At 39.5% G+C, this 21,668-nt stretch overlaps 1 protein-coding gene across 1 annotated transcript in view; it reads left to right on the top strand.

The window, feature by feature from the left end:
- LOC103771790 (target of Nesh-SH3-like) overlaps positions 1–21,437 on the top strand; it is a gene marked incomplete at its 5' end in the record, with an annotated part of 43,510 nt that extends 22,073 nt beyond the window's left edge. Inside the window, 6 exons of the mRNA XM_008939101.1 lie at positions 3,479–3,590; positions 13,473–13,552; positions 14,655–14,684; positions 15,739–15,900; positions 19,078–19,191; positions 20,972–21,437. Of these exons, the coding sequence (XP_008937349.1) occupies positions 3,479–3,590; positions 13,473–13,552; positions 14,655–14,684; positions 15,739–15,900; positions 19,078–19,191; positions 20,972–21,087 (614 nt within the window). The remainder of the gene's footprint in view (positions 1–3,478; positions 3,591–13,472; positions 13,553–14,654; positions 14,685–15,738; positions 15,901–19,077; positions 19,192–20,971) is intronic.
- Positions 21,438–21,668: the final 231 nt, after the last annotated feature.

Genomic DNA, 21,668 nt, shown 5'->3' with positions numbered 1-21,668 from the left:
AGATACTTAAGAAATGTGACTCTGTACCCTCTCTTAATTTCTGGCTTCTCTGCATACAGGATCTGGTAAGATCTGGTCAAGAAGTTCCAGCAATGTGACAGGAATCTGTATTATATAGATGCATACACATAATCTAGATATCTTTCTTGACTTGAGGATGTTGTTGATCAGTAGGCTGTACACAATGAAACCTTATATCCATCTAATAAGGCAGTAGAACTCCACCAGCATAATTCTTGCTGCACCCTCAGTGGGGTCACCAAGTTCTCTATCTTAAAAGAATCTGTTTGGTATTTTAATTTCTAAAGGGAGGCTCTTGTATTGAGAATAAATCCTTGTGAATGATGCAGGAATTAGTACATAGAAAGGTAAGCACAAGAGATGACAATTCATCATTTGTATGCCATCTTCTGTAGATCAACACAAGTCTACCAAAACTGAACATTTAAATTTTAACAACTAAAAATTATGGTTCTTCCATGCTATCGGGGATATGGCTTTTGTTTTTACCATTGGCATCAAACTTTGGTTTGCAAAATCACTGATTCACCACAGCCATGACCAAATAAATGGATTTGGCTGCTTTGCATTACAGGCAAGTAGAACAGATAAGAGACTAGGACCTGTGAGGGCTAAGACTTGCTCATTAGCCATTCACTTTAGCATGTAAGGGGGATGATTTTAGATGTTGTTGTATACATATGTCATGAGAGATTCTAGTGCAGGGGTATAATTAGGTGACTGTCATAAACAAGACCCCTCTCTTCCCCATATTGGTCCTTCTGTGATTTCCTAGAAATAATTACTAGGTTCAGCCTTTACTCTTTCTTACTCACTCTGCTATTTTGAAAAATAATAAATGCAAAACCAAGGGACACTCAATCCAAAACTTAGCCTGCACTTTTTGCTCTGAGAAAGAGGAAGAAAGTTAGCCCTTCTGCTGGATTAAAGGGGACTAAAAAGAGACTGTAGGCTAATAAAAAGTACTACCAAGAGAGAAGAATGACTACCTGGCTTGCCTTCTGCTATGAGGTTCATCCTGGAAGAAGAAGTGTGGGCATATTGCTGTCGTTGAAGACGGGCTCTCTGCGAACACTCCCCATTCCAGGCACTTCTACAGTGCTGCTTTTTGTTCACAGAAGTCTTTTTGTTGCTGTTGTCATTTGGAAGCCTCCTCCACAGACCAGTCCCTAGATTGGTTAGATCAAATAATGCCATTTAGTCTGCATGTTTTCTTGGAGGCAGGCCTGCTGTTTTTCTTCAGTATGTTAGTGAACCCACCATGGCATACCCTTCCCCATTCCAGAAAAGAGCTTTAAAACCTTCTGCAGAATATGTGACTAATACTCATTTTGCTTTACTGAAAGAAATTTGAGTTTTCTACCTAGCTATCTTCCTAGCAGCTTTCCCATAAATACCATCTTCATTCTTTTTAACTTCAGTGTGTAATACAAAGGGCTTGAATTCTGTGGCTTACAAATACTCTCATTGAGGTTGCCTCCTTCATCTCAGCCTCAAAAAATTACTCAGTTAATGACTCATTTAAGGACACTTTCTGAATTCAAGAGAAGGTGTTGAATCCCATTTTCAGAAAACAGTGATTACTTCATATTGGCACCAGTATGATGTGACTTGTTTAGACAGACTTAAACCAAGTCCTGTCTTCTGTCACCTCTTATTTTTGTAGTTTTATACATTTTTTTTCCTAATCACCTGATTTAGGCACCTTTTTTTTTCATGCACTGCTTCAGATAGAACTGTGAAAACAGAAAATGTTGTTTATTGAGCCATTTTTTTTGAAATTATTACTTTGCTTGACTTTTAGCTATGAACAAGGGGTGTCATCATATTGGATATTCCCAAAAACAAAATCATATTTCAGTCATGGAAAGATCTGACAAATAACAACCAAAACAGTGACCCCTGATCCTTGTTTTTGTAAAGGCTGAAAATGTCAGGAACCAAAACTATTTTGCTGGTGCTCTGCAACTCCTGTTGTGTTGCCACAGAAATGTAAGGTAGTTTGTTTTCTTGTGCACTGAGCCACAAGCAGGTGCTGGATGCACTCAGAGGTTCTTTGTGTGTGTGTGTCTATGAGTTTGGTTTTAAAACACAGTGGTTGCTCTTTCACTGTTCATGGGGGAAGAGATCCAAACATAGAAACTTTGAAATCTTCAGTATCAGCAGTAATTTCTTCCTTCATGCTGACTTTCTGAGATACTTCTGAACCTACTATAAAGTATTATGCTTTATGTTGCTCTGCATGTAGCTCTAAATAACTAAGTCTATAAGAAGGTAAAGTTACAAAGATGCTGTGTAGAGGTCCCTTCTGAAACTATTGCAGTGATTCTGAAATTCCCATGTGCACACATGCATAGAATTGCTCAGATTAAACTGATGCAGCTTAGAAACTTGGCATTTTAACTCACAGTTTTTTAGGGCTCCTTTGTAATTCCACTTACTTGCATTGTCTTATACCATTTACCCCAGTGTTTTTTATGTCTGGTTTTTTTGCATGGAAGAGTGCAAAGGAAAAGTGTCCAAATTGGTTTAATTTGTGTATGTACAATCATTTACACACCCATTTCCTGTCTTTACTAAGAGGGAGGATCTGAGAATCCAGCAACAATTAGATTTTTTTTTTTTTCTTTTTAACTGAATCCCATTACAGGTGTTTTATCTTTCCACCTTGTGAACAAATGGGTTTCCTTGTACTGAGGAACTAAAAAATGTAGCCCTACAGCTCGCTAGCATTTAGTTAAGAACTTGAAGATTAATACTATAATTAGAAACTGAATCCCATTGCAGGTGTTTTATCTTTCCACCTTGTGAACAAATGGGTTTCCTTGTACTGAGAACTCAAAAATGTGTGGGGGAAAAAAAAAAAGCTCCACAGCTTGCTAGAATTTAATTAAGAACTTGAAAATTAATACCATAATTAGAAAAACAAACAAACAGGAAAGATTTTGCAGCTGTAGATGGGTGGTCTCTGTCTTTGTCCTCACAGTATAATACTTGCTTTATTCATTGTACTGTAGGTCTAAATCCTTGTTGCAAATGTTCTTTGAAAGCATTCTCCTTTGCTAGCTTAACATTAGCAAAGCTGCACTTGGTATTGTAGACAGGTTTTAGGAAGGGGAAAGGAAGGCACTGGGGAGGTTGTGGATTTCTTTGTGAACAGAGGAAAATTAGCAATGTACTCAGTGTGTTTCTTAGAAGAGGTGAGATGCTGAGTATCCTCTATCCCATAACTGAATTATGAGGAATGATACGGGGCTGTGCACTCAAGAATTTTGGAATTGGATCTCTCTTTCCTAACCTTTTCAGCACACTAATGTCCAGCCTCTTTCCCACAAGACTTCCTTACAACCTTTTAGACAGTAGGAGTGGAAATCAGATGAAAAAATAGAGAGAGCAATGAAGGAGCTCAAGCAAGAGCTGTTGTTTAAGCAATTTTCTCTTTACTGTAATTTTCCAGAGTATGTGGTCGTGTCAACTGAAAATGGAACCAGTGATGGTGAAAAGGAGAAATCGATTATCACTACAAATCAAACCCATTCTACTGTGGAAAACCTAAAACCTAACACAAGGTAATTAAATAAAACAATTTTCTAAGATAATACAAATAATTTAGACTGTCAACTGTCTGCAACTTCAAATGAGAATACATATGTATGTAAGACCACATTGATTTTACTCCTGTTCTGAGAGGAAAAAGGTATGCTCTTGTTTTGCTTTATTTTATGTTAACAAGTAAGACAAATCTGAGTAATCTTTAGGAAATTCCCCAGAGTATTTAAGGTCTGGACAAACTGCAGAAGTGACTTGTTCTACCAGAAAGATTAATAGTTGGATGTAAGAATATGTGCTGCTTTTTATTAAAAAAAAATCTTTAATTTAGCAAAGAAACAAGAGGAACACAAGAAATATGAGACTGATATGTGAGGTCAAGATTTCTGAGTCCATTTGTCTTTCTCTGGGGCTTAAGGATACTCAGCACAACTGATGTAGGTTGCTTGCTTATTTAGGTGGTTGTTCATTGAGTTACTGTAATGAAGCTTGACTATTGCATTGCACAATGGAGAGGAATGATACATTTGTCCTGTGTATGTAGGTTTTTTTCCTTTCAGTTCTTGAAGCAGCTGTCAGGTTAAAAATGTGTCAGTGAATTTCAGTTGGTAGCATACATCTCATGCAACTAGTCCAAACAAGCATTATTGTTCTTTTAAAAAAAAAAAAAAGCCATCAAAAATTCTTCTTCTTTTTTTATGGTCAGAGAAGGGAAGAAGACTATTGTTGTTATTTCTTAAAGGCATGTGGCTTGTGAACTGCAGCTAAATTGTTCTGCCTTGTTAAGAAGCAATTAGGATATGCTAAAAATACAACAGGAGACCAAGCATTGGTTTCCTCAATCTCTTGAGAAGGCTTGAGAGAGGCAAAACAATACATTTCTGGTTTGTTAAGAAGCAATTAGGATATGCTAAAAATACAACAGGAGACCAAGCATTGGTTTCCTCAATCTATATATTTCTGGTTTAGTGAGTAAGAAAGGCAGTAGGTGCTGCTAAACTTGTTGTAGGCTATGTTGTTTGTGTTTTCCTTTCAATTCTGCACTGAAATAGTACAGTTACATCCTTGAAAGGAACCCTGTGTTATTAACAATAATCTCTTCTATTACACACTCAAACTCTGTGTCACATATGGTGGTGCAAATGGGGTGGATTTGGTTAAGTGTGGAAAAACATGGAAGCAAAGAGAAGTTCTTGATGCTGAGAGCTGTGCCCAGATGGCCAAAAGAGTTAAAGCAATTTTAGGCTGGTCTTTGCTCAGAAAGGAGCAAGATGAAGGAAGGCAGATCCAGCTAGAACCGTTGGAAGGCCGTAAGGAAGGCAGGAGCTGTGCAGAAGCAGATGGCTTTTAACTTTAATTAGTAACAATTCTGTCAATGCTATGAGAGGACTTTCAGATTTTGGAAAGCAAGAGCAAATCAAAGACCATGGGGAAAAGCTGGCTTTTGGAGCATGGGTTTTGTTACCAGAAGCTAGATATGAGATCAGTACTGCCTGGTGGAGGCTGATTTAAGACATAGAGGGATAATTTTTCCCCCTGATGGGATGGTGGCTATTATTCCCCTCTTCCAACCTCAAAGCACAAAAAAATTGTTACTCGTGCCATTTGAAAAGTGATTAAGATAGATATTATGTAGACACTCTCAATGTTGAAGCCCATAATAAAAGTCTCCTGTCTGTCAGGAGCTGATTGCTTGCTAGATAAGGAAAATGGACTCATGGACAAAACTGAAATAGGAGGAAGAGAGAATGAAACACTCAATAAATTAATTGCAGACATTTCAAGGACTCTGTTAAATTTACCAAGTAATGCATTAAGACTGAGAAGCAGACTTTTCCACAACTAGCCTTAAAGGAAAGAGCTGTAGGAGTGGAGCTGGAAAAGAAATTTAGAAAAGAAAAAATATAGCAGATCAACATTTACAAAACTACCAGCAAGTAGATGGAAAGAAATGCTCAGTAGCAGAAGGTGGATGAACTGGGGAAGAACCTCTTGGCCTTGAAATGCTTTGGAGATGCTGACAAGTTGAATTTGAGAGTCTATTTTTTCCAGCTTTCCTGAGGTCATCAGTGAGGCTGTATGAATCCCCTCTGCTTCTCTGAAGGCTCAGTGCATCTGGAGCTGAAGACAGTTCAGGATGGAACTAAGCCAGGCAGACCTAAACAAAGACTTTCCAAAAGGAATAAAAATGTTTGTGAACGTGGTACCTCAGTCTCCATGGGTAAATTTAAACCAGAAAGATCCTATAGCAGCAGGACAGTTCAAGGCTGTAATTCTCCAGGTGCATGTTCTTGAGGAGGAGTACATGACAAAGGTGGTCTGCAGTCACATTGCCCAAGGTCTATCATCCTGCTGAGGTAAATCAGGTAGGATGGGTTAGGGCTGGTCCTGAAGCTAAGGAGTTAATTGCACACATCCAGCAGGAGGAAATCATGACAAACAACTCTCCAATGTGAAGGGGGCAGAACAAGCAGCAGGGGAAAACTGGGTGCATCTCAGCCTGTTTGTTTGATTTTTCTCTTTTTTTACATAACTCTTTCAAATAGGTCATATTGTTGCACCTCTGGGAAGCTCTGCAGTAATCCAGGCAGCCCTGCTCCTTTGAGCTGGCCTTTTCCCCAGGCAGCTTTTAAAGATTAGGATCTAATGGCCAGGCTTTGAATATTTAAGAAGTTTGGACAGTGTTAGGGAGGCAGCAATGAGAGACTCTTGCAGTCTCTCATGAAAAATTGCATGTGTGACTGCATCTGTCAGTAAGCCCAAACATAGGAGTTAAATGGGATACAAATTTCTCTGAATCAGATGATTTTGGTGTGGTAATCTGTGTGTCTGTTTAGTTGTCTGAAAAGTGACCAGATCCAGAAAAAAAATGCACTGGCTGTAAAAGCAAAGGAGCTCTGTACTTTCAGAGTACTTTTCAGTACTTTGGTTTTAACAGGCTCCTACAATGCTAATGTGGAAAGGGACTTTCACATACACACAACTTGTAAGCATTACTTTTAAACCCCAAAAAAGTTGTATGTATTGTAGCTGCTTGTTGTAACTCTTCATGGCTTGATTGCAGGACATTGAGACTGAGATGAAGGTAAAAAAGTGATTTGAACATCTATGAGGACATACAGTCTTTAAATAAATGTGAGGCACAGTCAGCTGCTTTCCAACTTACTTGTTTTTTTTATTTTTAAGGCTCTAAAGGCTCCCATACAATGTAATTTGTTTGAGCACTGCAGTTTCTATGTTTTTTCCACCAGAAAAGGCACATTTTGTCCATACCATTCTCTTCAGTAAGCCATGCCTGACAGTTGACAGCATTCTACTAATTCAAAGGAATTTTTATTTATAGGATGAGTATGTTGACCTCTTTTTCACCTGGAGAATTGCCAGGTATTGTGCTTGCAATATTTCACCACCATGCTTAGAAAACTTCTGATAATTTAATTAACCTGGAAAGTTCAAACCTTGCTATCCATTCTTTGGTTGGTCAGAGTTCTTTAAACTGCTGCTGTTTTGGGCACTGCTATCTGGGTCCAAGCTAGAATTCTATTTAATTTCAACAGAGATTTTGCTTTTGATTGTAATTTTTACCTGAAATCTCTCAAAGCATGGAGTGTGGTTGTGCTATGTGAGCTAGATAATTATATCTATCTCCTCCTTATACAGACAGTTAATTGGATGTAACTGCTGCCTGAACAGAACTTTCTCTAGTTTTTTGAAGGTCTTCTGCACAAACGTGTCTATTATATGTGCTTCTGTGATGTAACAATACACAGAAACTGATTACAACTTTGTCCTCCAGTTATCCTTCTCTAGTTTTTTGAAGGTCTTCTGCACAAACGTGTCTATTATATGTGCTTCTGTGATGTAACAATCACATATACACAGCAACTGATTACAATTTTGTCCTCTAGTTATCCTTTACATTATTCCCAAAATTCTAGAGTAGATTCACATCACGTTTCACCCAGCATTCTTTTCAGTATCACACTTACACACCAGACTCTGCATTTTTTTCCATCTTTATCCTTCAATTAGTCCTCCACTTGTGAAATGAATGAAGTAGCTGATTCTATTCAGCCTGAGAAAACTGTCACAGTTTGGTGGTGGGTTTTTTTGTTTTGTTTTAAGAAATGTACCATTTCTTCCACTTGGAAAACAGTCAAAGGCAAACTACAAAATGGATCATTTTTGGTCAAAACAATTTCAGTCTAGTTTCCAAGCAGTAATTTGGTTGGAATATTCCAATATAATTTGCCATGCAGGTCCCTTGTTTTTGAGCTTCCTTACAAGGCTGCTCACACTGGAGCTCCTAGTTTCATTGGAGCACCCAGGACCCTGTGGTCTTTATCTGTTCTTAGTTTTACACTAAAAACTTTCCTTAAAAAGAAATTATTGCAATAATTTCTCCTATGATAATAATCAAGCAACATCTCCTGTGTGTGAGCCATCCACAATTTTCAGGGTTTCCCTCCTTGAGGTGCTTGTTCGTAAAACCTTCAGAGGTATGAGAGAGAAATGGGCTGACTGTGGTTTTTGGTTTCTTCCTTCTGTCTCCTGTGTAGTGATGCTGGTGTTTGGATGCATCATCTCCTCTCTCAGAACTGGTTTCACTGACCTGCATTTTTTTCATGAACTTTTCCTCACCTAGAATATTAAATGCAGATGTTGTTATTTTTTTTTTTTATTCCAGTTCTATTTTCTATTCCAAAGGAATTTTAGTGGTTTTCATTTTTTTTTACTACTTTTGGAGTTTTCTAACTCCTTAGAATTGATTTATTTATTTTAAAGTCTTCCAGCCATCTGATATAGTATCATTTTGACTTTTTCTGGTATTTCTCCAGGCTTCTCTGCCAAAATATGTTGTTCTTTATTCTTTGTCCCTGCTCTATCTTGAAATACTTTTTTTTTTTCTTTTATTAGGTGTATATTTCCTTATTCATTCTAGTGGCTTGTTTAAGGGCAATTAAGTTCATAGCACATACCACTAGTGTCCAGGAAACTTTGGAGCACTAATTTCTATACAAGCCTTCAGAAAAGAATCTTAGTATTGTTGAAAACAGTTCTCATGCGTGTTTGTGTTGGCAGTAATTGGAAGGTAGTAAAGAAAAATATTAAGACTACAGCCAGAGATGTGCCAAACAGCTCTTGAGAAGTTCAGGTAGCCATTAGAGGCTGTGTCCCAGCAGCCTGCTGGGGTAGATTTTTAATAGGAAAGTACTAATAGTATTAATAAGAAAGAGAAAGCCTGTGATGCTTGCATTCCACAGCTTTGTGAAAGTTCCCTTTTTGGTACTGATCTTTACCTCGGTTAAGCAGTTTGGTGATTTCAAATATACTTTTCTTCTTTTTAAAAGCATTTTGAGTGGTCTCTTTTGGACTTTTGAGTCAGCTTGTGTCCCAAGGCAAAGTATATTTCCAGCCACGAGGCCTCTTGGAAAATATAAATAACAGAAAATGTTAAAAAATAAAAAAAATACAGTGTACCCCAACAACCAAAATCAAAACCAACCAGGATTGTAAAGTAATTATGAAAAGTGTAGGGTATATGCATGTACCAAGTTGGTTTTATAATGTGTGTTGATGATTTCCTTCAAAAGTGTTTTCATATATCCTACAAAAGGTATGAAGCAAAAAAAGAGAATATTACTATAATTTACTCAAAGGCCTCACCAAGTAAGTCTTCAACACTCTGCTGAATAAGCTTCTTGTGCACAATAAGTCACACCTACATTCTCCTGCTGTTATTACCATTATCTAGTATTGTTTTGTATTGCAGTTAGCATGGAAATTGTGCTAATCACATACAAGGAAAACAATTCTTTTGAACTCTTTATTACCAAAGTAACAGATTTATATACTAAATTGCTGTTAATGCTGGGGTAAGCATTTCCCATTTCTCTCAGCCCTTCTTCCTAATTGATTAGGGAAAAGATTCCTCAAAGAAGCCCAGTGGTTTGGTTTTTTCCTTCTTTCCTTTTTCATTCCCTCCTCTTAAACCTGGTTTTATGACCATGCTGCTATCCAAGCACACTCTGCAGAGACAGAGAAGCTCTAGACATTGAGACAGTCCTACACAATTGTCAGCTCACCACCAGTATCTCCCCAACAATTGACCTGGAGCCCCAGGACTGTACTCAGCTGCTCCAGTCCTCCTATTGTGGTGAAAATCCATCTTCACCTATTTTCAGCTCTGCAATCTTCAGTCTTCTCTTTTTGCATGATTTGAAGAATGCAGGAGCAGCTGCATCTGCCAAAGTTCCATGTGGAATAGCAATTTCCTATGGTGGAAAAATATGCTCTGCACAGTAATTACTGTAAGTCAAGTCCACTTAATCTGCACAAGGGCTTTTATTGTCTTATGCATTTTGGGAGGATTTGGAAGGCCTAGTCTCTGAAGTTTGTAGGCTAGCAGTCTTAGAGGTGTGGCACATGTTAGACTGCTGCATATATTGGGTAGCAGAGTTTTGGCATCATAGGTGCACAGATACAAAGTTGGAATATAGACTCCAATTTCTCATTAATAAGTCTTGCTAGACATGGGATAATTATTACATAGGTCCCCTATTTCCCCTTATTAACTTTGCCTTACATACTTTCCTCAACTTCTAAGCGTTTTTTCCCCTCCCTTGTGGTTTGCATAGAAGTGCATAGAGTGGCAGCAGGTGTTCTTTTTTTTTTACCATTTGATTTGAATTTTTCAGATCCTTCACCTGATGTGCAAAACCAGAGACTTTAAATGGTTTTCTTTGAAAAGCTACACCATGACTTTAAAATTACACTTAGATCCATAAACCATCGAATCGTGAGCTCAGCCTAACTTTCTCTTTCTCTTTCTTTCAGTTTTCAGTCAACTAGTTACTTCTCTTCATCTCCAAAAGTGGTTTGTTGTTTTTCTTGTACTGCTGCAGCCATTGCTATTGTTTCAGGATTGAACCTGGCAGAGGAAAGGAGCCTGTGATGCTTGGGCACCTGTAAAAACATCTACCACAAAAATATAGAATTTCATATACTTTAATTTTCAAAAGTTTCTTTTTAACATTATTAACAGAAGGCTCCCTTAATTGCCTAAGCTAAACTATGGACATTTTTTTATTACTTTCTTTTTTTCAATTTTGTTTATATGTTTGCATGACCTGAAATCCCTATGTGTAAATTTTAGTTCTCTATTTCAGTCCTGTCATAGTTTTCTCAACTGTGGTTTGATATTTTGCAGAGATCCTAGTGATCCCTTGACCACAATTTGAAAAACACTGCTTGGAAAATATTTTGTCTTCTTGCTTTATTCTTTTTATGGAGTTAGAAAACTGATGGCTCCAAGTTCATTGACTTAGGATTTTTGAAAACAAGAGTGTTTGCTATGAAGAATGTTGCCTGATGCAACTCAAAGTAGGGAATATCAGCTCAGGAGGACAATTTACTTGTACAAAAATTAGCAAAACTCTTGACTTTGTTCCAAAAGCCTCCACAGTCTTGTCCAGCTTGTGCTTTTCTACCTGACAGAGGCATGTCAATCCAGCTTGCAAAATATGAAACCCTTTCATATTCAGGTGAGATCCAGATATGCTGACTGTAGATCTTGATCTCAAGGTCAGGAATCCCAGGAAACACTCTTCATACTTCCCTTCTGGTTTCATACACAGGGTCAGAATAGATTATTATCATCCATAAGGTCAAATCAAACTCCCAGTAAAACAATCGAATGTGCCATGCCGAGCTATCAATGATCAAAATTAGGATAATAGCTCTAGATAAAGTGCTCCTGCTGTGAAGAAAGCAGGAAAAGGTCTTTGGAGTCTTCTATCCCTAGGCATGCATTAATTTGTACATTGTATAAAACATATCTTCTGGTTATTACTCTAAAAACCCCAGCATGTTAGAAAATATTCATTCATGCTTCAGTGATTCTTCAGAGGAAATCACCAGCTGCTCTGCTACAGTTCTTTGGAGAATGACCTTTCCTATCAGCTGAGAATACTTCTTGACCAAAAAAGTTACTGTGCCACGTACCAAATGTAAATGATAACTGCTCAGGTCCAATTTTTAAAAGCTTGTATTTGTTTAAGCAATTTGAAGTTGGCCATGAAGAAGATTCTATTTCTAGGACTGATTATTTAGTATATTATTTGTTTAATGTCTCCTTCCTGAAGTAGAGTTGCTCAAAATGGTCTCACAGCATGATTGAATAAATGTTAAGATTATTCCAAACAGATTTTTTTAAAGCTCAGACCAAGTCTATGCTTCATTTAAAAATATCCACAAATTATCCATAATGTATCTGCTCAGCATACGAATCTTTTTAAGTATTTCCCTTAAAAAGGAAAAGAAAACCCTAGAAATAAAGGCAATTGCTTATGTAAGCAATTTCAAAGCTCAGTGTTGTCTTAGAAGTACTATGGGTGGAAAACAGTTGCTTGGTACTGCATGATTAGTCCAGTGAGGTTAATTAGTGAGCTGTTCAGGTTTTGCAGGAGCCAAGAAGAAAAGAGAGGTAATCCAAAGTTTGGACTGAATTATTTTGTCTCTTGTAGGGAATTGCCAATGGAGTTTACAAATTTCTGATCATGCAGAGGGTAGAATGGGACTTTTCTTCAGAAAATTGCTGTTTGGAAACAATTTCAGTGATGTATTACAATGCTGTTACAGCCATGAGCTACCAAGTGGATCTCTCAGTGATGAAAAGACAGTGTTGAGAAAGTCACCAAGTCAAAGCATATGAGAAGGTGTAGGTGGCATGTGTGGGACAGGTTATTGCTTCCAGCTCATGGGGAGGGCATGAAGAGGGTGCTGCTGGCTGGGTGCACACTGGGTGCTGCTCAGCAGGGTGCTTTGGCATGGAGGGTGTGCAGGTCCTACAGGGAGGCACTGAGCCATTGCTGAGCAGCAAGAAACTCCCAGGTACTGCCAGCCTGGAGCCAGGAGAGCTGAGAAGTGACTTGCTGGGATAGCATGTGCTGGGAGGAAGGGAATAAAGTCTGCTCCTGGCTCTGCCTCCTAGCTGTGTCCCGTGTCCCCCCTTGTAACTCTCTTTCCTATCTCATCTTTCTGGTGTCTTCTGTGTAACAGTTTTAGGTCTGCAACTGTCTTTCAACAGCCATGTACCTAAAGCTTCTCATTTGAAGTGTAAGTTGATCTGAGCTGCTGAGTTAGTAACCATCCAGTCTTGCCCATCCATCACTGTTAATCAGGTAATGAGGGGTGGGAGAGGCTTCAGCAGAGGAGAGCCTGGCTTGGATTTTTTTCATCCATCTTCTTCCATTTTCACAGCACTGTGTTTGACTCCCAGAACAGCTGTGATGGAAAGAGATCATGAAATAGTACAGACTGATGTTATGTGACATTACTATGAGAAGATAAAGAGATGCTGCACAATATCTTTTCATTGCTTCATACTTTGACTATTAACATGTATTGGAGCAGTTGGATCTTTGCCTTGGCTGAGCTCCTGACCTAGAAGACATGCCCTGTGTTTCACCACTGGCTCTGTCTCACTGTTGGTGGGCCTAAGAGGCGTTGAATTGTAGGTTTAAAAAATTGTACAAATAAACAGCAAGGTGTTTTACTCAAGTCTCTGCTTATCAGATTGCTTCTGACCTCACCTGAGCTGCTCCCTTTGCCAGAACTGAAACGTGTGTGAGAGGAGACAGACTTAAAACCAGTGGTGCATTAAATCAAACATTAATAGTATGCATGCAAAGGATTATCAAAATGCCTGGTAAATTAGTGTTCAGAGAGGCCTTCTACAGTTAGGCCAAAAGATGTCTAGGTGTTTTCAGAGCAAGAAATGAGGCCTTTTTGCTCTTCCCCAGGAGGTGAGTAGCAAGGTGTGTGTTGGCAGTTTGTCTGCTCCAGTCTCTGGAAGAATCTTTTGTTTGCAAAATTTTTATCTCTTCTATTTTATTCCCCAGTTATGAATTCCACGTGAAACCTCGAAACCCTCTTGGTGAAGGTCCAAGTAGCAATGTCGTGGCATTCAGTACTGAGTCAGGTAAGGACTTCCAAAGGTTTGACCATCATTTACAGCGGGCTAGTGTGTTCATAGGCATTTTTGCTACCTGTTCAGAAGGCTGCTGGGTAATAGCCACGTCTTTTGGCTGAAGTACAGATTGAGAAATAGCAGTTGGGACAAGCTGATCTCCTAGTATGTCCTCTTCCATCCTGTTTACTCTCCTGTGAAACTCTTAAAGAGGTGTATACAAGCTTATTTTGACCATTGGTTGGTTCCCAAGTCGAGTCCTATCTGATTCAGAGGTGAGAATCAGAGCATTGCTTTCCTTTGCTTTCCCTATTCCAGTTCCTCATGGGGCTAACTCCAGCTGACTTGACTTTATACCAGCAAGATACCACCTTTTGTGTAGAAGCATTTATTGCCTGGGGGTACTTAAAGACCATATAATACACAAAATGGATTTAGCTTTTTTAAAAGGCTCAAGCTGCATTTTGACCCTGGTGTAATAATGTCATAATTCTCCTCTAGAGCTGTCACTGACAGATGAGAGTTTTGGCTGAGCAAGGGATTAGTCAGGGAGGAGTTCAGACTGTGTCACACGTATTTAAAAACTGTGAATACACTCTTTGTAATCCTAGATTGTTAGAGCTGAAAAAAAATGTATGCCAAGTGCAGTTTTCATGAATGACAAGGCTTATGTTCTGACTTCTATTTAGCTTGGACAAATTAAGCAGTTGGGTTTATTTTTTCTAAGTTGCACACATCCATTTCTCACTTTTGGGCTTTCATCACCACGTTTTGTGTGGCAAGCATTACACAGGGGTCCTTTCTATTTAAGTTTTGAAATTGCAATTTTAAAGAAGATGATGCTGTAGAATTGGGTTTTGCAGGTTACACGTTTAAACTTGTTTTGACTAGAACTGTGACTGGTATTGTCCCATAAGTCAAACTTTTAAAAGCTCATTGATGCTGTAGTTTCACGCAAGAAACGTATTTCTTTTCATCTAATTTAATACAAAACTGAACTTCCAAAACTCTGCTTCACAAATTGCAGCTTCTGTCAGCTGTAGAAAATCACTTACCAATGCTTTTCCACTGAAATATTGCAGTGTCTGACTGAGTGTTCATTTTCTTCCCCCAGCGGACCCAAGAGTGAGCGAGCCAATTTCAAGTAAGTCTTTTATGTATAAAGTCTTTTAATCAGGATTTTTTCAGAAATGAGATTGCATAATTTTACAAGTAGGGGGTGGCTGCACTGCACCAATTAAATGAGTTATGGAATCAAGCAGCATTCACACATGATTTCACTCCTTCCACCCATACCCCTAGTAAGGAATCCATGCCAGGCTGCTTGTTTATCTGAGCAGAACACAATCAACACGATGTGGTGCTCCTGTGGCAGCTGGGATGGCTTCAAACCAAGGTACACAAATGAGCCAGGGACAGCTTCATATTTTCTCAGCCTTGTCATTATGCAAAAGGAAGATTTGTAAAACAAATAAGCTACTCCACACTTTTTAAGGGAGCTAACAGAGTACAACTCAGAGGATATTTATCTGCCATTGTGGTTTAGGAAAAAAAAACAACCCATCTGTAGGCTTGATTCAGCTCTGCTTTAGGCCACTTGCTGTCTTGGGTCAGAGATGGACTGAGCTTTTGAAGAATAGCTCAGATTGTCCAAAAAATTTAGCCATTTGTAAGTGACAAATGCTGAGACATGATTTCTCTCCACACAATTCATGACACTTTTCTGTGTAATCTGTTAAATCACGGATGGTTTGCTGCAAATTGACTCCCATGGCTTGAACCCAGTGAAAATAGTGACTGTATCAAACACTTTGTAAGTAGGAGCTCTGCCCACACACAGACATGGTCCCCCTAACAAGGTCCTAGAATGAGCTTATTCCAAACTGGCACCACACACAGAGCAGAAGCTCACCGCATTGAGTGTCACTGCACCCTTTGGTGCCTCCCTGAAACACCTTTCCTGTTCAAAATGCTGCTGCCATGGTGCATTCTGCTCCACCAAGGCTTCTAACTCTATTGATTTGAATATATTTGTGGCACATCATTCTGTATGCAGCCTGAAACACCTTTCCTGTTCAAAATGCTGCTGCCATGGTGCATTCTGCTCCACCAAGGCTTCTAAGTCTATTTGAATATATTTGTGGCACATCATTTTGTATGCAGCATCATCTGTTGGCCTCTCCCTTCCTCTCCTGCAGTGGGAAAGGATGCTATCTGGACTGAAATCCCCTTCAACTCAGACACCTATTCAGAATGCAAAGGGAAACAATATGTAAAGAGGACTTGGTACAAGAAGTTTGTAGGCGTGCAGCTTTGTAACTCTTTGAGATACAAGATATACCTCAGTGATTCACTTACAGGTAAGAGATGTTCACATCACGTTGTCACAATGCCTTATCCACATTATGCACTCCTTAAAGATATTCATGGTTCCAAAATTAAGGTGTTTTAGCACAATGAGCATTGCTGAAGTGTGATCAGGTATGTTTAATCTAGTCTATACACTCATTAGCCATAAACAGTAATCTGCTTGTGCTCAGTAAACATTGATGTGTTTGACATTGAATTTTCAGACTCATGAGTTACCTCCCTGGCTGCTGATCACCTGATTTTAAGTACCTGCTGGTATGCTGGGGGTTATACTGAAAACTGATTAAAATCATGTCTCTCTGCCAGTGAATAGCATATATTGTAAAGGTGCCAAATTTGTTTTTAAAGACAAGCCTGGAGTAGTTCTTAATTAGAGGATCTCATTTTAGACCATGATTAGCCTCAGTCATTCCCATCCCACTTGGTAAACACCTGGTTACTTCACTACTGTGAGGCTCATAAATACAACTTCAACTCTAGTCAACAGGTTTCATTCACCTGCATTGACATTTTTTGGTTTGTTTTCACAATCCCTTATAATCCCTTCCTCCCCCCCACCCTCTTCTTTTTCATACATTATTTTATTACTAACAGCAGCCTCCTGGCCTTGTCTTCTCAAGTTTTGTTCACTGGCTTAAAGTCAGCTAGAGTGTAAAGTGCCCAAGACCTGAATCAAGTGGCACAGGGTGGGGAAACAGCCTGTAAAAAGTGTTTTCCAGTTAGTTGATAGTGAAGCAGAACTTTGTGTCTTACGTAGACTGCACAAGCTATATTTAGAAATATGTTAACTTCTTATAATCCATCCCAAGCTCCTGGCATTCTTCTGTTTGAGCTCTTTTATCAGAGTTGCATGGACAACTCTACCCCAGTGTGCTGGTACAGCATCCAGAGCACAAGTGTAATACAACAGTGTATTGGAAACACCTTTTGAGTCCAAGTTAAGCAGTGAAATTCACCACATGGTATAGAACTAACTAGGAGAAACTGTGGCTGAAAGAATCAACCTGCATGACACAAAGCTGCCCCATCTCAGAGCTCAGCACCTCAAAGGAGCAGGGCTCTGGTCTCTGTAGGTAGGGACATGGAAAGAAAAGAGCAGGGCAGTGTAGAGCAGCCCATGCCAATAAAGTTTTAAGCTGCCCAGCCTCACACCCAGCACCATTCCCCCATGAGCAGCCAAGGAAGGAAAGCCCTGCCATTAACATCAAGTACAATACCTCATACAGAAATAGTATCTGGCAATAATTTGAATAAAAGAGGCTGTTTTGAACAGAGGTATCGTTCATCCAGCTGTTGCTGGACTAACCAGCTGTGGTCAAATGGCAAACACTGGCAATGAGGCACAGTGGATCACAAAAGCAGGCAGAGAGGAAATAGCTGTGCTCATCTAGCAGGACTACAGCCCTAAATCAAAGTGAATTAACACTGCAGTGAAAGCTGCTTCTATCTTGGAAGTTTAAGCTATCAGGAGCCCCTTTTCCTGTTTTCATTAGATGGTTTTTGTTCTTGCTGGAAGAGTGGGGATTTAACTTGGCTGGAGAAGGATGATGGTAGCCACAGTGTATTCATGAGGCTTGCTGAGCCTGCTCCTTGCACTTGAGTAGTTACAACCAGTGTGGACCAGTTGTCACAACACCTGAAAGAACAGAAATATTTATGTAGAAGGAAAGCTGCTCCTAGGAGAGACTGTCATGGCCCCGAGGCCAGCAGTGAAGGGCTGTGCTGAGGTCTGAGCTTCACCTCACACTGAAAATACCTTCTGAAGTTTTGCTGTTTAAGTAGTAGAATGATCTGGAAATTCAGGTGCATTGTACAAATGCTGTTGTGTAAGACAGCCAACAACTGTACCTTTGTGTGCTGGTTTTTAGCATTAATTTGTACTTCTTGTGTTGCAGAATTCACAGTGTATGAAAAAAAGATGGCATCTCATTTTCTTAAGACCATCCATAAGGGAACACTGAAAAAAAAAATTCATTTACTTTATACTAGAATTCCTATCCCCAAAAGAGAGAGACTAATCTAGTCATTTGTTAGCTAAATGTTTTTAAGTGTGTTCCTTTATTATGGAAAAGAATTGGGTAGTAAGAATTTAATAGTCACTGGGAATGCTGCTAATTTATGTATAGCAATAGTCTGAGTGCTGCACTGGTTATGCTGTGGCCCAGAAGAGTATGTGTGTATCTGGAAGTTACTGGTCTTGTGTTAGCCATAAAAATATCTGGTTTATTCTGTCTCTCATGAAGAAATGCCAGGACTGTTCTATAAACCAGCATCTACTGCTGACCTCATTTAACAGTCCTCCAGAGCAGTCACTGTAGGCATTCCAGAAAAGCAGGCCACCAAAAAAAATGTATTTATTGAGGAGAGGAGAAAAATAAATTCTAAGTGTGACCTTCAACAGCCATGGAAAAAAAAAAAAAAAAGCCATTTTGGGCAGCCTGAATGTTCTTAATTTCAGACCAAAAAATTGCTGAGAACTCCCTCTGACCAGTTCTCCTATGGAAAAAGAATGCCTGCAGCCAAAACTAGAGAGTCATAAATAATTTTCTAAAGCTAGAAAAGAACTGCATGCACAGAGACCGTCAGCTGGAGGTGAGAATTTTTGGCAAACTATTGATCAGATCATAAAAAATGTGAGTTTATTGGTAGGTGGCTTTTTTATGAATTGTTTTTTTAAGGAGCAGTGTTCTAAGGGAATTTACTGTCTCATAGATAGCCAGACTGGCACAGCTTCAAGGCTACAGAACACTCCACACCTAAGGAGCAACTGGACTTTCTGCTTAGCTGATACCTGAGCATTAAATCTGTTTCTAAACACAGTCACGTTTCCTTTCAACCTCACAACCAAAGGATGAACATAATAAGAAAAATTGCTGTGAAAGGAGTTTTTGATAACAACAAAATTTCACTTACTGTGTAAGGAGAACTAAGAATACGTTCAGGCATAGCTCTTGGGCTGGAAAGGGGAACTTTTGTCCACAGCCATTGGTGCTGTACTTGGAGTATGAACCCAACGTTCAAATTACAGCTACAGGTTCTGAGAGGAGAAGAATTCACCTTGGCATCCCCACGGTGAAGAGCACAGCCCATTGCCTCTGGTGATTTTTGGCAAGAGCCCTCACTAAACTGGATAGGGATTCTCAACTTTGCTGCTTCTTTGCTTTCAGGAAAATTTTATAACATAGGAGACCAAAGGGGCCATGGAGAAGATCACTGCCAATTTGTAGACTCATTCTTAGATGGAAGGACAGGACAGCAAGAAGATCTACCAGTTAAAGATGGTAATTCCTTACACCTCTCTTTTTGGCAGTTCCTTTGAGTGTTTCTTTCTCCTGCTGGGGACTCAGCATGCATTGCTGGGGTGGGCTATGGGAAGGGGCTACTGGCCTTGCAGGCAGAAGAGAATCAAGAGGGTTTTGAAACTGAGGAACAACAAAAAGAAGGTTATGACTTGGGATCTGTTAGGTAATTAACAGTCTCTCTCATGTTTAAAACATTCTAACAGATTATTCACAGTTGGTACTACATATTTAAACCCAACCACAAACCTGAGTTTGCAGAGAGGCATGAGGGGTTATGCTCCAACTAGCAAGGCTAGTTTAAAGTGCAGTAAATCACTATTCAGGCATTAAACAGCTTTGTTTAGTGCTAATGAGAAACTGAAAAGTTATTACTGGAAAATATCATGCATGCTGCAGTGATTCTGTGTGCACCAGTTTGAACTGGGTGCCTAGAATTGGAGCCTGGTCTAAGTGGGCGGGGGACTGGATGCCCCAAACACAGCTGGGACCTGCCTGGCTATTTTTTTTCCCACGTGGCTGAGGCTTGAGCATAAGCAAATTGTATTTCTGTCAGCCCAGCTCCTGCCTTGCTTGTTTGCAGCAGTGTCAGGGTGAGGTGTTCCATTCCCTTGGGGGGTATAAGAACACTGGCTGCATTGATACACGCCTGTCACGGAACATTTCACTGAGCAAAACACCCAAACAGTTTTCAATACAACATCAGTGTGTTGACCAAACCTTCCTTCATTTATAAAACACTTTAAGAAATACAGAAAGGCCTCCAGGTAGGTGTGGGAGATTAAAGTTAAGTGCCTAAATCTTTCACAAGTTTTTCCAAACACAAAGTAGGTGAGGATCTGAAAGCTGTTTGCTAATGTGATGAGTTGTTGTAGTGGGTTTTTTTTTAAGAGGGTTTTGCTTTTCCTTTCCCAGTCAGTGTTGCCCATCTGTGAAGTTATTTTGTTTGTGTAAGGGATTTGGTGTTGCTGGGGCAACAGACCTCTCAGTTGTACCAGATTCAGTTTTTAAAAAATATTTTTATAAATAAAAAAACCCTTTACATAAAAAACTCTCTACTCCAGCTGAGAAGACATTTAAAACCAATTTCTTTTCTGTGACTGGATTTAATCTAATGGGATTCATGAACCACATTCAATTTTTTGAAGAAAACCAACTACAGCCCAAACAAACAACAAAATGATCAATCAAACAAGAAAAGCCTCCACATTTTCTGTAGCTTGTTTCTGGTGAATGAGCTGAACAGAGGAAAGCACAGATGGGTTGTCCATCGCTGCTCAGCTCCACCCTGGCTACAGCAAGTTGAGTTCTGTTCAAAGTGGAATTAACTACATGTATTTGACCTGAAGAGCAGGGAGGGAACCACCACCTGCTGCTCAGCTGCAGGACAGCATTTTGTGTGTGTGTTTATGCTACAGCCACACACACGTTTCTGATGGTTGGGTTGGATTCAGCACTAATCACTCCCTTTAATTTTAATTAATTTAACTTGTTTGAATGGGAAGCACGTGGATTGTCACACAGAACAGATTTAAAGCAGGAGGTACAATCTTTCACTTGGGAAATAATGTGAAATCTCCACAGCTGTCCAGTTTTATTTAGGTTATTAGTGTTAAGGCTCCCACAGCAGGGACTATTTAAGCATCTCAGCTTCACAAGGAGCCCTCACCATTACTTGAATCATATAGAGGCTTCCCAGGGAAATCAAAGTAAGGCGCTGCCTGAGGGCTTCACACAAATAATACTCTGTTCTCTGTTCCAGGATTTTTCAGGGCAGTTCGTCAGGAACCTGTCAAATTTGGAAAGATAGGCGGGGAGACCCAAATTAACTACGTTCGCTGGTACGAGTGTGGCACGTCGATCCCTGGGAAATGGTAGATGGGAGATGAACTTGGTGAAAAGGCCCAGCACTTCCCACCCCTGCCCAGCTGCCCAAGGCAGGCTCAGAGATGGAAATGTTTATGGTCTGCCTGGCACTTCAGTTCCCTGGTGTGCAAGGGTTTATGCAAGTCCAATGCCAATACTGCATTAATTGTGTAATAGCGTTAGGCTGCTTACTGTAGTTATCCTGTTTGACAAATTTTAGATGAAAAGAAAAATCCCAGACAGGCTAGGGACATGTTGTAGGATAATGTATAGGGAAGCTGGCTCCCTATTCTTGAGGTATGGTTTCTATGGTATTTTAAAAGATACGGTGTGTATATTATTTATCATCATGTTGTAATAAATGTTTAAGGCACAGTTATTGGCAGAGGTGGGCGTGGAATGCAACGTGCATTAGGTTTTAAATATTCACTGGTCTTCTTATAACCATAAGCTACCTGTCCAGATAGATCTGTAATGTCTCCTTCACTGTAAATTATAGAAAAAACCCTAGTTTTGAATATCCTGCCACCAGCTAACTTGAAGCACTTCCTCCTTACACCTACAAACACAGTTTATGCCCCTGCCAAAGCGCT

Source organism: Merops nubicus, unplaced genomic scaffold (assembly GCF_000691845.1).
Source record: "Merops nubicus isolate BGI_N331 unplaced genomic scaffold, ASM69184v1 scaffold5434, whole genome shotgun sequence".
NCBI classification, from domain to species: Eukaryota; Metazoa; Chordata; class Aves; order Coraciiformes; family Meropidae; genus Merops; species Merops nubicus.
The sequence above is the reverse complement of the archived record's forward strand: the minus strand, read 5'-3'. Positions and strand labels throughout refer to the sequence as shown.